General features: G+C 44.2%; 2 protein-coding genes across 2 annotated transcripts in view; both read left to right on the top strand.

Annotated features, from left to right (window-relative positions):
- The window catches only part of LOC136624518 (zinc finger protein 665-like), a 135,823-nt gene that overhangs the window by 46,148 nt on the left and 70,646 nt on the right, over positions 1-19,029 (top strand). The gene's annotated exons all lie outside the window — the stretch shown is intronic.
- On the top strand, positions 4,065-15,646 carry LOC136624400 (zinc finger protein 3-like). The gene is made up of 7 exons (XM_066598376.1): positions 4,065-4,087; positions 8,618-8,750; positions 9,131-9,310; positions 9,400-9,523; positions 9,606-9,670; positions 10,039-10,141; positions 14,414-15,646. Exons 2-7 carry the CDS (start codon positions 8,673-8,675, stop codon positions 15,331-15,333), a joined length of 1,470 nt encoding a protein of 489 aa, XP_066454473.1. The 5' UTR covers positions 4,065-4,087; positions 8,618-8,672; the 3' UTR covers positions 15,334-15,646.

The following is a 19,029-nucleotide window of genomic DNA, read 5'->3' as shown; positions in this document are numbered from 1 at the left end:
GGTACATTCTCCTCAGTATATACACATAGAGGTGAAGTAGATTCTCCTCAGTATATACACATAGAGGGGAGGTAGATTCTCCTCAGTATATACACATAGAGGTGAAGTAGATTCTCCTCAGTATATACACATAGAGGGAAGGTAGATTCTCCTCAGTATATACACATAGAAGTGAGGTAGATTCTCCTCAGTATATACACATAGAGGTGAAGTAGATTCTCCTCAGTATATACACATAGAAGTGAGGTAGATTCTCCTCAGTATATACACATAGAGGTGAAGTAGATTCACCTCAGTATATACACATAGAGGGGAGGTATATTCTCCTCAGTATATACACATAAAGGGGAGGTAGATTCTCCTCAGTGTATACACAGAGAGGTGAGGTAGATTCTCCTCAGTGTATACACACAGAGGTGAGGTACATTCTCCTCAGTGTATACACACAGAGGTGAGGTACATTCTCCTCAGTGTATACACATAGAGGTGAAGTAGATTCTCCTCAGTATATACACATAGAGGTGAAGTAGATTCTCCTCAGTATATACACATAGAGGGGAGGTAGATTCTCCTCAGTATATACACATAGAGGGGAGGTAGATTCTTCACAGTATATACACATAGAGGTGAAGTAGATTCTCCTCAGTATATACACATAGAGGGGAGGTAGATTCTCCTCAGTATATAAACATAGAGGGGAGGTAGATTCTTCACAGTATATACACATAGAGGGGAGGTAGATTCTCCTCAGTATATACACATAGAGTTGAGGTACATTCTCCTCAGTATATACACACAGAGGTGAGGTAGATTCTCCTCAGTATATACACATAGAGTTGAGGTACATTCTCCTCAGTATATGCACATAGAAGTGAGGTAGATTCTCCTCAGTGTATACACACAGAGGTGAGGTAGATTCTCCTCAGTATATACACAGAGAGGTGAGGTAGATTCTCTTCAGTATATACACAGAGAGGTGAGGTAGATTCTCCTCAGTCTATACACACAGAGAGGGGAGGTAGATTCTCCTCAGTCTATACACATAGAGGTGAGGTAGATTCTCCTCAGTATATACACACAGAGGTGAGATAGATTCTCCTCAGTATATACACAGAGTTGAGGTACATTCTCCTCAGTATATGCACATAGAGGTGAGGTAGATTCTCCTCAGTATATACACATAGAGTTGAAGTACATTCTCCTCAGTATATACACATAGAGTTGAGGTACATTCTCCTCAGTATATACACATAGAGTTGAGGTACATTCTCCTCAGTATATACACATAGAGTTGAGGTACATTCTTCTCAGTATATACACATAGAGGTGAAGTAGATTCTCCTCAGTATATACACATAGAGGTGAAGTAGATTCTCCTCAGTATATACACATAGAGGTGAAGTAGATTCTCCTCAGTATATACACATAGAAGTGAGGTAGATTCTCCTCAGTATATACACATAGAGGGGAGGTAGATTCTCCTCAGTATATACACATAGAAGTGAGGAACATTCTCCTCAGTATATACACATAGAGGTGAAGTAGATTCTCCTCAGTATATACACATAGAGGGGAGGTAGATTCTCCTCAGTATATACACATAGAGGTGAAGTAGATTCTCCTCAGTATATACACATAGAGGGGAGGTAGATTCTCCTCAGTATATACACATAGAAGTGAGGTAGATTCTCCTCAGTATATACACATAGAGGTGAAGTAGATTCTCCTCAGTATATACACATAGAAGTGAGGTAGATTCTCCTCAGTATATACACATAGAGGTGAAGTAGATTCACCTCAGTATATACACATAGAGGGGAGGTATATTCTCCTCAGTATATACACATAAAGGGGAGGTAGATTCTCCTCAGTGTATACACAGAGAGGTGAGGTAGATTCTCCTCAGTGTATACACACAGAGGTGAGGTACATTCTCCTCAGTATATACACACAGAAGTGAAGTAGATTCTCCTCAGTATATACACATAGAGGGGAAGTAGATTCTCCTCAGTATATACACATAGAGGGGAGGTAGATTCTCCTCAGTATATACACATAGAGGGGAGGTAGATTCTCCTCAGTATATACACATAGAGGGGAGGTAGATTCTCCTCAGTGTATACACACAGAGGTGAGGTAGATTCTCCTCAGTATATACACAGAGAGGTGAGGTAGATTCTCTTCAGTATATACACAGAGAGGTGAGGTAGATTCTCCTCAGTATATACACACAGAGAGGGGAGGTAGATTCTCCTCAGTCTATACACATAGAGGGGAGGTAGATTCTCCTCAGTATATACACATAGAGGGGAGGTAGATTCTCCTCAGTATATACACATAGAGTTGAGGTACATTCTCCTCAGTATATACACATAGAGTTGAGGTACATTCTCCTCAGTATATACACATAGAGGTGAGGTACATTCTCCTCAGTATATACACATAGAGGTGAGGTAGATTCTCCTCAGTATATACACATAGAGGTGAGGTAGATTCTCCTCAGTATATACACATAGAGGTGAGGTAGATTCTCCTCAGTATATATACATAGAGGTGAGGTAGATTCTCCTCAGTATATACACATAGAGGTGAGGTAGTTTCTCCTCAGTATATACACACAGAGGTGAGGTAGATTCTCCTCAGTATATACACACAGAGGTGAGGTAGATTCTCCTCAGTATATACACATAGAGGTGAGGTAGATTCTCCTCAGTATATACACATAGAGGTGAGGTAGATTCTCCTCAGTATATACACACAGAGGTGAGGTACATTCTCCTCAGTATATACACACAGAGGTGAGGTAGATTCTCCTCAGTATATACACACAGAGGTGAGGTAGATTCTCCTCAGTATATACACACAGAGGCGAGGTACATTCTCCTCAGTATATACACACAGAGGTGAGGTAGATTCTCCTCAGTATATACACACAGAGGTGAGGTAGATTCTCCTCAGTATATACACACAGAGGTGAGGTAGATTCTCCTCAGTATATACACACAGAGGTGAGGTAGATTCTCCTCAGTATATACACATAGAGGTGAGGGAGATTCTCCTCAGTATATATACACACATAGAGGTGAGGTAGACTGTCCTCAGTATATACACACAGAGGTGAGGAAGATTCTCCTCAGTATATACACACAGAGGTGAGGAAGATTCTCCTCAGTATATACACACAGAGGTGAGGAAGATTCTCCTCAGTATATACACACAGAGGTGAGGTAGATTCTCCTCAGTATATACACAGAGAGGTGAGGAAGATTCTCCTCAGTATATACACACAGAGGTGAGGAAGATTCTCCTCAGTATATACACACAGAGGTGAGGAAGATTCTCCTCAGTATATACACACAGAGGTGAGGAAGATTCTCCTCAGTATATACACACAGAGGTGAGGTAGATTCTCCTCAGTATATACACAGAGAGGTGAGAGAGTTTCTCCTTAATATATTTACAGAGAGGTAAGGTAGATATTCGTCAGTATACAAATCAATTCCCAAGGCTATATGGTTTCTGAGAAAAGAAAAGAGTCTTTCATTACACACACACTCGGCTCCGCTCCTCCGTCTCTCACGCACTCGGTGCCGCTACTCCATCTCACACACTTTCCGCTCCTCCGTCTCGCACACGCTCGGCTCCGCTCCTCCCTCTCACACACGCGCTCGGCTCCGCTCCCCCGTCTCACACACGCTCGGCTCCGCTCCTCCGTCTCGCACACGCTCGGCTCCGCTCCTCCGTCTCGCACACGCTCGGCTCCGCTCCTCCGTCTCGCACACGCTCGGCTCCGCTCCTCCGTCTCGCACACGCTCGGCTCCGCTCCCCTGTCTCACACACGCTCGGCTCCGCTCCTCCATCTCACACACGCTCGGCTCCGGTCCTCCGTCTCCCACTCGCTCGCTCCTCCGCTCCATCCACTCTCTGAATACATCCTCACACAGCAGAGTCCTGCATCCACTGAGCGGAGAGACCTGGTCATGTGACCCCTTGTCTCCTCCCACATATTGATCAAATGACGGTGACATCATCACAGGTCCTGTAAGCACAGAACAACCCCGCGGCTCCTGTCCGGCTGCAGGTGGAGGTATGTGGGGGTCACAGCTTCCCCTTGTGGAGACCCCGGGACGGTGCAGGAGATTAGTGGCCATTTAACGCTCCTCTAGGGAGTCTGGGATGTACACAGGAGATGGTACAAGGCCTCTGCAGCGCCCCCTATTGGCAGGCAGTGTCCGGCTTTATAACAGGCCTGTAACATGACTGGGAATGGAACAGCTACAGACCGGCTACTCAGGGATTGTGGCCCCTTGACAGCTTCTGGCTGTACCTCAGGCCCTTTACCAAGACAGAAGCCTATCCCCACTGCGGCCCCAGTAAGCTGTAGTGACCCCGCCGGCCTCCACTGCCAACCTCATTAATTAGTAGCAATTAATATCACTCCCTGACTGACAGGCCTGCTGCTCCATTTACAGTGTCACTTGATTGACTCCTCCCCAAAGCTGGAAAGGGGGAGGAGTCAGGGATGCCATAAATGGAGCCGCTCTGTGCGGCGGTCCTGTCAGTTGGATGATGGTGGATGTAGAGGCGGCTGCTGAGGGGCTCTGAAGTGACTCCCTATCATCTCTGACAGAGCCACAGCGGCCGCTTCATGGCGTTAAGGCAATTTTATTTATATTATTTGTAAATCGTGACACCAGCGCACACGAGCGCAAGAATGTGAAATGTGCTGCGATTAACAAATCACAACAACCAGGGTGTAAAATGTAACAACTTTCTTTTCCATTTCTTTGTTGATGTCAGTAACAATCATATATCAGCGCACACATACAAGTAGGAATCATATACATACAAGTAGGGATTATGTATCAGCGCACACATACAACTAGGGATCATATACATGCAAGTAGAGATCATATATCAGCGCACACATACAAGTAGGAATCATATACATACAAGTAGGGATCATGTATCAGTGCACACATACAACTAGGGATCATATACATGCAAGTAGAGATCATATATCAGCGCACACATACAAGTAGGAATCATATACATACAAGTAGGGATCATGTATCAGCGCACACATACAACTAGGGATCATATACATGCAAGTAGAGATCATATATCAGCGCACTCATACAAGTAGGGATCATATATCACCGCACACATACAAGTAGGGATCATATATATACATACATACATACAAGTAGGGATCATGTATCAGCGCACACATACAAGTAGGGATCATGTATCAGCGCACACATACAAGTAGGGATCATGTATCACCGCACACATACAAGTAGGGATCATATATCACCGCACACATACAAGTAGGGATCATATACATACAAGTAGGGATCATGTATCAGCGCACACATACAACTAGGGATCATATACATGCAAGTAGAGATCATATATCAGCGCACACATACAAGTAGGGATCATATACATACATACATACAAGTAGGGATCATGTATCAGCGCACACATACAACTAGGGATCATATACATACAAGTAGAGATCATATATCAGCGCACACATACAAGTAGAGATCATATCAGCGCACACATACAAGTAGGGATCATGTATCAGTGCACACATACAAGTAGGGATCATATATAAGCGCACACATACAACTAGGGATCATATACATGCAAGTAGAGATCATATATCACCGCACACATACAAGTAGGGATCATATATCACCGCACACATACAAGTAGGGATCATATACATACATACATACATACATACAAGTAGGGATCATATACATACATACAAGTAGGGATCATGTATCAGTGCACACATACAAGTAGGGATCATGTATCAGTGCACACATACAAGTAGGGATCATGTATCAGTGCACACGTACAAGTAGGGATCATGTATCACCGCACACATACAAGTAGGGATCATATATCACCGCACACATACAAGTAGGGATCATATACATACATACATACATACAAGTAGGGATCACATACATACATACAAGTAGGGATCATGTATCAGTGCACACATACAAGTAGGGATCATGTATCAGTGCACACATACAAGTAGGGATCATGTATCATAGATCATATTTTACATATTAGCAGTATCACTAACAGTAATAATATACATGGGGTTCTTCAGGTTACAGAGATGACGCTCAGGGTGACATCTGGCAGTGCTGGTAGTTCTCTTTGGGCCGGTTTCATGGCTCTTCAGTGGTGTGAGCTGTGAGCAGTATACCCCTCCGTCCGGGTTATGAGGGTATTCCATGGCCCTGGTGTCTCTCTCTCTCTCTCTCTCTCTCTCTCTCTCTCTCTCTCTCTCTAACTCTCTCTCTCTCTCTCTAACTCTCTCTCACTCTCTCTCTCTCTAACTCTCTCTCTCTCTCTCTAACTCTCTCTCTCTCTAACTCTCTCTCTCTCTAACTCTCTCTCTCTAACTCTCTCTCTCTCTAACTCTCTCTCTCTCTAACTCTCTCTCTCTCTCTCTCTATCTAACTCTCTCTATCTAACTCTCTCACTCACTCCACACGGTCGCTCTGATTATACGGTTCACTTACTGACCAAGTCTCTGCACACTTTACTGTTCTGACTGATATCTCACTGCCTGACGATCTTCTCACTATTCCTATGACACGACTCCTCTCCTCTCCTACCTCTCTCCTCACTCCTCAGACCTGCACCATCAACTGCCTCCCAACTGTCACTCCACTGGCTTGCAGCCAATCAGAGTTCAATCTGCTGGCAACCAATCAAAATACACTGTCCACCTGGCAGATTAGTAATAGCTCTGTTGTAGGGCAAATAAAGTGGTGGTTAACCCCTGCTGGTTATACATGAACTGAGCACCGCCATTTAAAGGCAAGGCGCTTTTGTAGGACCATTTTGGGCCACCACACAAAGCAGCACTGTGTGGCAGTCCCGTCAGTTGGGTGATGCCATCAAAGGAGAGGCGCTGGGCATTGGTCTCGTCAGTCGGGTGATGCCGTAAACAGAGAGGCGCTGGGTATCAGTCCCGTCAGTCCAGTGATGCCATGAACGGAGCGGCGCTGGGCGTCAGTACCGTCAGTCGGGTGATGCCGTAAACGGAGTGGTGCTGGGTGTCAGACCCATCATAGGGATGATGCCTTAAATGGAGTGGCGGTCCCATCAGTGGTGTAATGCCATAAAAGGAACGGCACTGGGCGTCAGTACCGTCAGTCGGGTGATGCCGTAAACAGAGAGGCGCTGGGTGTCAGACCCGTCAGTCGGGTGATGCCGTAAACAGAGAGGCGCTGGGTGTCAGACCCGTCAATTGGATGATGCCTTAAATGGAGTGGCACTGGGCGATGGTCCTATCAGTCATGTAATGCCATAAAAGGAACGGCGCTGGGCGTCAGTCCTTTAAGTCGTGTGATGCTGTAAATGGAGCAGCACTGTGATGCGGTCCCATCAGTTGGATGATGCTATAAATGGAGCAGCACCAGGCGGCGGTCCTTTCATTGGGGTGATGCCATAAATGGAGCAGTGCTGGGCAGCAGTCCTGTCAGTCAGGTGATGCTGTAAATGGAGAGGCGCTGGGTGTCAGACCCGTCAGTCGGGTGATGCCGTAAACAGAGAGGCGCTGGGTGTCAGACCCGTCAATTGGATGATGCCTTAAATGGAGTGGCACTGGGCGATGGTCCTATCAGTCATGTAATGCCATAAAAGGAACGGCGCTGGGCGTCAGTCCTTTAAGTCGTGTGATGCTGTAAACAGAGCTGCACTGTGCAGCAGTCCCATCATTTGGATGATGCTGTACATGTAGCAGTGCTGTATGGTGTCCCATCAGTTGGATGATGCTGTACATGTAGCAGTGCTGTATGGTGTCCCATCAGTTGGGTAATGCTATAAATGGAGCTGCACTGCGCGGTGGTCCCATCAATCGGGGGATGTCCTAAATGCAGATGCTCTGTGTGTCAGTCCCATCAGTCGGATGATGCTGTAAATGGAGTGGTTTATCCAGGAAGCAGTCACCAGATGCATCGGGGTCGGGTGGACGCGCTGTTTCACTCCCTCTGAAGCGGCAGGCGCAGCTCTCATTAAAATGAATGGGACTCCAGTCTGCAGTTGCAAGCACAGCTGCCATTGATTTCAGTGAAAGCTTTGCTTGCAGTTATGGGGGTCGGATGCTACACAAGGGTCGGTTGGAGCCGCTTTTCAGCTCCAACCCGTCGCATCCCCCCCCCCCCCTCCCCCAGCTGCTTCATGGATAACCCCTTTAACCCATTCAAATGAATGGGTTCTTTTCTGTGCAAATTCTATCTGTCTCAGAATCAGACAGAACCGCATGGGAAAACCTTAATAAAAAGGACTAAAATTTGCAAGGAAGATCTTAAATCCGCACTGGTCAGTGTGCTGGAGATTGTTTTTCTGCTTCATGTGGATGAGTCTCATGCTCTTTGTTGGTACTGATGTAATAAACCTCGAATGTTCTACTCACAACATATTCAGTACATTTGCATTTTTAGTTCTCTTAATTTTTGAATATCTCCAAGATTACCCTTGTTTATTAACTCTTGTGCTTCCTTTCTCCAAAAATTATATTTTTTACATGGCAGTTTGTTTGATTTTTTTTACATTTTCTCATCTTCTCTCCATTCAGGATCCTCGGCTGATATCTTCTATATCAGATAATATTCCTGATTGACCCGATAAGGATGGATAGGAAGAGGGACAAGATGGCGGAGAGTATATTCACCCTCACCCTAGAGATACTCTTCCGGCTTACAGGAGAGGTGAGAGATTCTGGGGATGACGTCACGTTCCATCATTCTTATCTATGTCAGTCTCTGGTCACATCTATGGCAGAGGATTTACTGCAGATTCATCATAAATGCTGGAAAAAAAATAGAGCCGGTGGTTGTGGTAGAATGATGGAAACCCAACAGATCTACTATAAGGCAATTGGAGGTCGTTGGGGGTCATCATTGTCTGTCCTCAAACAGAACCAAAACTCTGATCATTTTGTTCTTCTGCTCCTGTGATTCAGTAGAACAATGGAGATGATGAAAACAGATGTGAGGAGAATCTTACTAATTGTTGACCATAACTGGAGACATGAAGGACTCGGGGAATGTCTGCAGTGATATTTATGGATGTATCTCCCCATAAACAGAATTACATGGTAGTGAAGAAGACTTCTAGTGATGGCTGCCAGGCCCCGGTGTCTGATAGATGGGGAAGACCCCTGAGCCCAATCACAGGGCCTCCACCTCACCCCCTGATACTGAAGGAGATCAATGAGCAGAAGATCCTAGAACTCACCAACAAGATGATTGAGCTGCTGACTGGAGAGGTGATACTCCTGGGAATGCTGGGATATTATACAGTAACGCTATGGTGGTATACCGTGTCTGGGTGATGACAGTATTATTGTGTTGTCAGGTTCCTATAAGGTGTCAGGACGTCACTGTCTATTTCTCCATGGAGGAGTGGGAGTATTTAGAAGGACACAAGGATCTGTACAAGGACATCATGATGGAGGACCACCAGCCCCCCCTATCACCAGGTAATAGACAGGACTAAATCCACACGGTCTTTATTATTTGTATGTAGAGAATGAATTCAGTGGCTGTCTGTGTTTTCTGCAGGTAGATCCAGTAAGAGAACAGCAGTGGAGAGATGTCCCCAGCCTCTTCTTCCACAGGATGATCAGGTAGATGGAGAGAAGGTCTCATGAAATCTCCCCTCTGGTCTGTAGGACGGCTGGGAAGGTCTTGTGTTCAGGCTTATTATATGATTGATACTTGTAATGGGAAAGCTGGAGATGGCAGGATTACAGCCGACCGCAGACATTAGATCTCCGCATCTTATCACTATTTTCTGGTTCTGGAGACTTCTGATTGGAATAAAGAAGCAACAGGTTGGAGTTATACAGGAGACCTGCAGCTATTTGGCCCAGATCACTACTGCTGTCATGTCATTCCGGCTCCTCATACTAATTAATGACCTTTTCTGGCCATATAAAACCTTCCACACGACTTCTCCAACTGTGTGATGACTTTTACAATATTTATTTCGCAGCTGGTGAATTGGGATGAAGATCCGATCCATATTGATGCTACAGAGACACATGTGAGGGAGGATCAGCCATGTAAAGAGGAGGTTCTTACAGATTACTGGCCAGGTGAGTAGCCTCTAAATGCAGAAAACAGTCCAAAGATTTGTTGGCATATTTTTAAACTCTGGGTTTTCAGTTTTTTCAGCTGTTTGTTTCTCTATTCAAACAAAATTGTACTTAATTTGTAACAGACTTTTATTTTTATGTAAACTACAGGCAATTTTAAGCATTCTTTCAATATATTGAATTAACTGGTTCGGGGAGCTTCTCCCCAAACACTTTCTCTATCCTTGTTCAGCTATGTAGCTGAAGACTGTTGCTAAGGAAAATCCAGCTGCAGTGGCTTAGCTGAACAGGGATAGTGATTACAGGTTGGCTCCTTCACAGTGTCCCTGCACTCTGCATCAGGCATATAGTAACCACTGTAGTTTTCTATTAATCCTGGAATATATAGCAATAATTTATTTTATTTCCTCTACTTGTATCTCTTATGAATGCTTTAATATGGCTACAGGCGATGCGTAAGGAGAAACAATCCCCATGCTGCGTTCTGCTTTCCCTCATATCCCAAATCTGATGAACTGTGTCAGGATCTTGCTGTATTGGTATGATTAAGTTCAGGCAAAGCACAGAAGTTGTGACATTTTCCACTTGTGGATTTTCCTTAAACAATCCGGTTTTAAGAAAAAATTGAATAGATAGCAACAAAATAGTATGTGCAATGCTGTGATATCTTGACCTCTGTCACTATTAAACTTATTTTGTAAGGCCGCTTTCACACGGGCGAGTAAATCACGTGAATTTCTCACGATGCGACAGTGCTACAAATCGCATGTATGTGAAGCCCATGCTTTCCAATGGGTTTCTTCACATTAGCAATGTTTTGTAGGCTGCTACAGTGCGACAAGAAAAAAATGCGGCATGCTCAATATTGCCACGATTTACTTTGGTCCTCTCCATGCTTCTCCATTCTCCACAGCTGCATTCAATTACCTGGTGTCCACTCACATGTCCTCCTTGAAGATGACCAGCAAAACGTGTCTTTTGTCTTCTCATATTCCTTTCATCGCTGACCATTCCAAGTAGCATCTCCTTTTCCAGCAAAGATGCCCTCATAACGTGTCTAAATTAAGTCAGTCTCTGTGTCATGACTTTGCCTTCCAGGGACACCTGTGGGTTGATATGGGCCAGAGGATTCATAGACGTTTTCTCCAACACCACATCTCTAAAGTGTCAATTTTTCTTCTGTTTGCTATCCTCAATGTCCACATCTCACATATGTTGCAACTGGGAAGACGATTGCTGTGATTAACTGTTGTTTTGATGGTGACTGAGACATCCTTGCACGTCCATATTTGGTCCATGCTCACCATGGCCGTACACCCCAGTGCTAATTGATGCCTTATCTCACCTGTCAAGCTGTCACTATGATTCATGAGGGATCAAAGGAATACAAAACTATTTACCACTTCGATTTCCTCGTTGTCGACCTTTATGTGAACTTCGTTGTTGGCAGTGGTCAAGATCTTTTATTTTTTTGATGTTCAGATGAAGTCGTTCTAATACTTCGCTGTCTCTGCTACCAAGCACGTATCATCTGTGTATCTTAGATTAGTGATGGCCCTTTCACTTATTTTCAACTCAATACCTTGCTCATTTAAGTCCAACCGCCTCATAATCACTTCTGCATGGAGGTTGAAAAGAGAAGGAGAGAGGATGCATCGTTGTCTTGTGGCCTTTTAGATCTTGAACCATTTTATATCCCCTTACTTGACTCTCACTGTGGCTTTCTGATTGCTGTAGAGGTACCTGATCAATGTGATCAGGTGCATTGGTACTCCTACCTCCCTCAGTGCTTCCCAAAGCTTATCATGCTCAATGTAGTCAAAAGCCTTGGTATAATCAAGGACACACAGGTAGAGCTTCTTCTGATACTCTCTTGCCTTTTCCATGATCCACCTCAGATTTGAATTATAGAATGGTAGAGTTGGAAGGGACCTCCAGGGTCATCGAGTCCAACCCCCTGCTCAATACAGGATCACTAAATCATCCCAGACAGATATTTGTCCAGCCTTTGTTTGAACACTTCCATTAAAGAACTCGCCACCTCCCATTGTAACCCGTTCCACTCATTGAGCACCCTCACTGTCTGAAAGGGAGGAGACACAAATTAGATATTAGAAAAAACTTTCTGTTTCATCCCATTGCTTCTAGCCTCTACTTGTGCAAATGAGAATAGGGATTATCCCTCTGCACTATGACAGCTCTTTAGATATTTGTAGACCGCTATTAAGTCTCCTCTCAGCCTTCTGTTCTGCAAGCTAAACATTCCCAGATCCTTTAACCCTTCCTCATAGGACATGATTTGCAGACCGCTCACCATCTTGGTAAATCTTCTCTGAATTTGCTCTAGTTTGTCTATGTCTTTTTAAGTAGGGTGCCCAGAACTGGACACAGTATTCCAGATGAGGTCTGACTAAGGAAGAGTAGAGGGGAATAATGACCTCACGTGATCTAGACTCTCTGCTCCTCTTAAAGGGGTTGTCCCGCGCCGAAACGGTTTTTTTTTTTTTTAAACCCCCCCCCCCCCCGTTCGGCGCGAGACAACCCCGATGCAGGGGTTAAAAAAACCACCCGCACAGCGCTTACCTGAATCCCGGCGGTCCGGCGTCTTCATACTCACCTGCTGAAGATGGCCGCCGGGATCCTCTGTCTTCATGGACCGCAGGGCTTCTGTGCGGTCCATTGCCGATTCCAGCCTCCTGATTGGCTGGAATCGGCACGTGACGGGGCGGAGCTGGGCGGAGCTACACGGAGCCCCATTCAGAAAAGAAGAAGACCCGGACTGCGCAAGCGCGGCTAATTTGGCCATCGGAGGGCGAAAATTAGTCGGCACCATGGAGACGAGGACGCCAGCAACGGAGCAGGTAAGTATAAAACGTTTTATAACTTCTGTATGGCTCATAATTAATGCACAATGTACATTACAAAGTGCATTATTATGGCCATGCAGAAGTGTATAGACCCACTTGCTGCCTCGGGACAACCCCTTTAATACATCCCAGAATTGTGTTTCCCTTTTTTGCTGCTGCATCACATTGTTGACATGTTCAGTCTATGATATATTAGTATACCCAAGTCTTTTTTACATGTTGTGCTGCTTAGTCTAATTCCTCCCATTTTCAAAGTCTTGGGTCCCTTGTAGAATCCAGCCTAAACATTAGGAAGCTGGTCAAGGATATTACCACTCTGCTGATGTGGGAAATCACAATTGGTTCTGTAGTTTGCACAGTCCTTGACATTGCCCTTTTTTGGCTGAGGGATGAAAACTGATTTTTTTCCAGCCCTCCAGATTATCCCGCATAGAGTTGTCAATTCAGCTCTGGTTTGAGCAGCGCTGTAGGGATTCCATCGATGCCAGGTGCTTTTTTGTTTGACAGCTGTCTCATCGCCCACTCCACTTCACTTTCCAGCAGGTCTGGTTCCAGATCCTCTTGGCTCCCATGTTCCTTTGGGTAGTCTGCATATTGTTTCCATCTCTTCTTGATGTTTTGCTGCTCGCTGATTTCATTCCCATCCTGGTCCTTGATGACTGCTTGGTGGGTGGAGAAAGGCTTTTTCTCCTGTTTCGTAGTGGAAAATAATTCCCTAGAATGACCCTTCTTATAGGCTAATTCAAGGCTCCTGCATCTGGTGTTCAGGAAGTTGTTTTTGTCTTTCCTGGCTTCTCTTTGGAATTTGGCATTGAGCCGCCTCAGCTCATCCAGCCTTCCCTTAGCCTCTTTCCTTTTATCAGCAATCTGGAGGATGGTTGCAATTAGTCAGCTCCCATTGCAAACTGGCTTCTTGTATGGCATGTGTACTTGAATAATTTCAGTGATTTTTTTCCCCTTTATCTTTGCCCACAGTTCGTTTGGAACCCCACTTTCCTTCCTGAGCAAATAAAACCTATTCCCTAACTGCGCATCGTGCAGGGATCTTGCTGACATCAACTTTCCTCTGTATGGCAGGGCGCTTGAACTTGCTTACTCTGCCCCTGACTTTGGTTATAATTAGTTGTCGTCCACATAACTGAGATTGTTGATGTTTCTGCCACCTATTTTCACCCTGATTTCTAATTTGTCTAGGTTTTATTTTCCATATGATCACTTCTACATATAGGTTAAACAAGAAGGGTGAGAGGATGCAGCCCTGTCGGACACCTTTGCCAATCCCAAACTAATCTGTGTCTCCATACTGTGTTCTCACAGTGTTGTCTTCTTACTGAATGCTAAATTAATTTAATATCTACTCCTTTTCATTAATGAAAATAGTAAAAATGAGTTTTATTCTTGGCAGATGACTGCATCGGGAGCTCAGAGGGACATCTGATAACAGAATGTAAAGTTGAAGATTATGATATCAAACAAGATACATATGAAGAGCCTGCCACCATCCCACATATGCCCTCAGGCCTCCACAGCAAAGATCTATCATCTGATCCTTTTCTACAGGTCCTATTTTCTGTTTCATCACAGACTGTAAAGCAAAATACAGTTTCCAGAAGAGTTGTTGAACATCAAAGTGTTCACATAGGGGAGAAACTATATTCATGTTTAGAATGTGGAAAATGTTTTAAGCGGAAATCATACCTTGTCTTACATCAGAGAATTCACACAGGGGAAAGGCCATATTCATGTTCAGAATGTAGGAAATGTTTTTACAGTAAATCACATCTTATTGCACACCAGAGAATTCACACAGGGGAAAAACTGTATTCATGTTCAGAATGTGGGAAAGGTTTTAACTATAAATCTCATCTTTCTACACATCAAAGAAATCACACAGGAGAGAAACCATTTTCATGTTCAGAATGTGGGAAATGTTTTAACCAGAAACCACATCTGGTTATACATCAGAGAATTCACACAGGGGAGAAGCCATTTTCATGCTCACAATGTAGGAAATGTTTTTGTCGGCAATCAAATCTTCTTGCACACGAGAGAATTCACACAAGAGAGAATTTATCATGTTTAGAATGTGAGAAATGCTTTATTCGGAAATCAGATCTTATAGCACATCAAAAAACTCACACAGGTGAGAGGCCATTTTCATGTTCTGAATGTGGGAAATGTTTTACAGGTAAATCAGCTCTTGTTAAACATGAGAGAATTCACACAGGGGGAAAGCCATTTGCATGTTCAGAATGTGAGAAATGTTTTAATCGCAAATCAAATCTTGTTAGCCATCAAAAAACTCACTCAAGGACAAAGTCATAGTTGGGGTCTGAATGTGGTGAACATTTTAGACACAAATCACATCATCTTAAACAATCAGATAGCTCATCCGGGAAGAAGCCATTTTCTTTTTTATTTAATTTTTTTTATGGATAAATAATACAAGAAAAATTCAACACTTAACCCTGTAATGACCAGCCTTTTTCTTTTTTTATTCTCGTTTCTTGTTCTTCTTCTTTCAAGAACCATAATTTTTTTTCCCATCAAAAGAGCTATAAGAGAGTTTGTTTTTTGCAGAACGATTTATAATTTTTGATGATACAGTTTAATGTACCATATATTGTAATGAAAAACAATTTAAAAAATATACCTTTGCACACTTGTTTTTTTTAATTTTAACAGCATTCATTGCATAGTACAAATCCTACTCTTTCTGTGGTTTATTAAAAACTGGTGATGCCAAATACATAGTTACAATCAAAAGTATTCAGCACCCAACATTTCTGGATTTTTAGCCAAATGTACAAGGTTTCAGTTGTTTAAAGAAAAAAAAGGAACACTTGATAGCTCAACAGAACTAAGAGAACAATTGGTTTCTCCAGATGAAACACAAAATGCCACTTTCAAAGGGAATCTGTCATCTAATCTTAAACCTATAAACAAAGCTCATTGGCTGAAAGTAGGTGACTCGCAGAGTCCAGGAATGTAAGTTTTATTACTTGCCTTTCCCGTCGCTCCCCCCGGTGGGAAGCTGTGGCTTAATGCATTGAGCAGCTCTGCTAAGTAATTCACCGGTTCCAATCTTATAATAGGCATACTACTTGGCAGTACAGCTCAATGAATTGGCCAGCGGCTTCTAGCTCTGATACTGGGGAAAGTATAAAACTTACATCCCCAGACTCCATGGGTCACCTAGTAAGTGAGGTGGGGGTCTTGTTTCTATGGCGTACACACTGCAGCAAAAGTGTTGTGATAACGTTTAACTGTGTGTGTTAGTATGATTGCTACAATACAAAATGAAATTATTTTTTTGTTTGTTGTTGTAGTACTTTTAAAATATCTTTGGAAAAAAAATAACATTTATTTTCTGCCACCATTTTTTATTGCTTTTTATTATATTTTTTCTTGGAGTCGGGGTGACCAAAAAAAGCGCAATTCTGGCGTGTATTTTTCTGACAACATTTACCATGCAAGGTATATAATGTGACTTGATTAGACTTTTATGGACACAGCAATAGCAAATATGTTTTTGGAGGGATTTTTTAGATTTTTTTTTTTTTTAATTCTAAATATGGCAAAATGTTTATTTTTTAGTTAAGCTTTTATTACCTTTTTCCCGGTCGTCATCCCGATGGTCCCATTTACATATGGAGGTTGCCCTCGGACCTCAGTAGGGACAGGAAGAGCCCTTAAAGCTCCTCCCCTTCCACCATCTCCTCAGTGTCTTCCTGTACCTATGGTGGCCAGGTGGAGCAAGGCCAGGTAGAGCAAGCTCCGGGGGTTACTCACCAAGGGCATGCTGAGCTAAACATCCCCCAGAGGGAAAAGGTCTGCACACCGCTCAGAGTCCCTGCATTCCCGGCCTGCGCCGCCATGGAGCCGTCAGTCACCTTGTAGTGCAGGTCCCCATGTGCAGGTCTGCTTCAGAGACACGCCGCGGCTGCTGCCTGTATCTCCAGTAGTTATTGCTGGAAGCGGCGTTCCTCCCAATCCCGGAAGGCACATAGAGCGATGACGTCACCCGGGACGGCGTGGCAGGCGTGGCTACCGGGAAATCCCGGAAATGGCGCCAAATTCAAATTTCTGCTTCTATATCAGGCTCTACTCCTGCTGGAGGTTATCCTGCAAACACTGAGAGTGCTCCAGCATGTCAACAGATTGACAGCTCAGCTCGGGAAGGAGAGGCAGACCCCCTGCAAACTGTGAGTGGCTATATTCCAAAAGGAATATGCAAAATGTCACTGTGGTTGATTCTAATGCATATATTTCCCATTTTTTTTCACCCCCTCCCCTATCCTTTGCGTGGGATATTTTTTTCAGACTGATAAGGTCTGAAAAGCAAAACGGGGCTAGAAAATGCATTATTGGCAATAAGAAATTGGAAGATAACTATAAAAAATCTATGCGAGAATGTACGGGGAAAATTCTAGTGGAGCCTGGTCTGTCAAGACCCTCCAAGGGTCAAGGCCAGCAGTGTCACTAAGTTCCATCTCTGAGACCCACTGCCACAGGCCGAGGATGAGAAGAAATATTATTTCTCTTCAGTCAATATGGAACACCTCATTAAAGCGGTGAGGGAGACCATGCAGGTCGAAGAGGACCGTCCGCCCAGGACGAGATATTCGGGTTACTCCGGTCCAGGAGGAAAACTATCTTCCCAATAAATCAGACCCTGCAGTAAGTCATCTTGGATGAATGGCAGGAGCCAGAAAAGAGATTTTCAGTCTCAATAGAGATCAAAAACCGTCAGGCATTTGCACCAGAAAATGGTCCGCATCTATAGAGAAACCCCAAAGGTGGATATGCAGATAGCCAAAATGGCTAAAAACACCCCGCTACCCTTTAAGGATGCGTCACAACTTTTCGACCCATGGACAAGAAGGTTGACGGACTGATGAAGAAAGCGTGGGAAGCGACTTCCTTCACCATTGAAGCTAATATCGCGGCGTCAGTAGTCAGGTCTATGGTCCTGTGGCTGAACAGGATGGAGACCTCGATAAAGGAACGGGCTCCCAGAGTGGAGTTAGCCAGCTGCCTCCCCCTTCTAAAGATGGCTACAGGATTCCTAGCGGACGCATCAGTGGAATCAGTTAGATATGGTGCAAAAACCGCAGTCCTGAGCAATACTGCAAGGCGTGACTTCGAAGAACAAGCTCTGCGCAATTCCTTTCCAGGGAGAGTACATGTTCAGTCCTGTCCTGGATAAAATCCTCGGGGAACAAGAATAAAATCCTACCAGATAGGAAAACATATAAGACCATCCTACCCAAGAAGGATGCAGCAGCCACCTCCAGAGACCAGAAGAAAAGGGAAAACAGGGAGGTGGTCGTACCCCAAAGGAGTTCGGGATAAGGAAATTCAGCAAGTTTCTGACCCAATAGTAGGGGTAGACTGTCACAATATCTGGGCTAGTTGTGGCAGGTAACATCCAGCCCCTGGGTACTACAATTACTCGAAACCGGATATCAAATCGAGTTTAACTCTCTACCCCCCCAAGTGATTCTTCCTAACCCCCCCCCCCCCCCCCGGGTCCCCGCAAGAACAGGAAAATTTGATAAAGGGCATTCTGGAGATTTATCCTTATTTTCTCTTATCTGGACGATTTCCTGCTAGTGTCAAGATCAGCAGAAACCATACGTACAGACTTGTCCATAGTCTTGTCTACATTAGACGACTTGGGGTGGATAGTAAACAGACAAAAGTCAGACCTGATCTCAAGGACGCAGAAGATATATCTAGGAGTACTCCTAGATTCCCGCACCCAGGAATCACAGCTCCCCCGTGCAAGAGTAAGGACCTTATCCAGTCGGTTTTGTCCCTATGTCAAGCAACAACAGTATCCATTAGGGATGCAATGAAACTTCTGGGCCTATTAACAGTTTGTATACAAATAATACCATGGGCCTAAGCCCAAACTCAGCAGCTGCAACGGTTTATCCTTGGAGGTTGGGACAAACGCCCAACCTCCATAGATAAAAAGGTGAGGCTAACCGCTCAAGTCAAACAGTCCCTGTGCTG

Source organism: Eleutherodactylus coqui, chromosome 4 (genome assembly GCF_035609145.1).
Source record: "Eleutherodactylus coqui strain aEleCoq1 chromosome 4, aEleCoq1.hap1, whole genome shotgun sequence".
NCBI classification, from domain to species: domain Eukaryota; kingdom Metazoa; phylum Chordata; class Amphibia; order Anura; family Eleutherodactylidae; genus Eleutherodactylus; species Eleutherodactylus coqui.
Note: the sequence above shows the minus strand (reverse complement) of the source record. Positions and strands in the feature narration are given on the sequence as shown.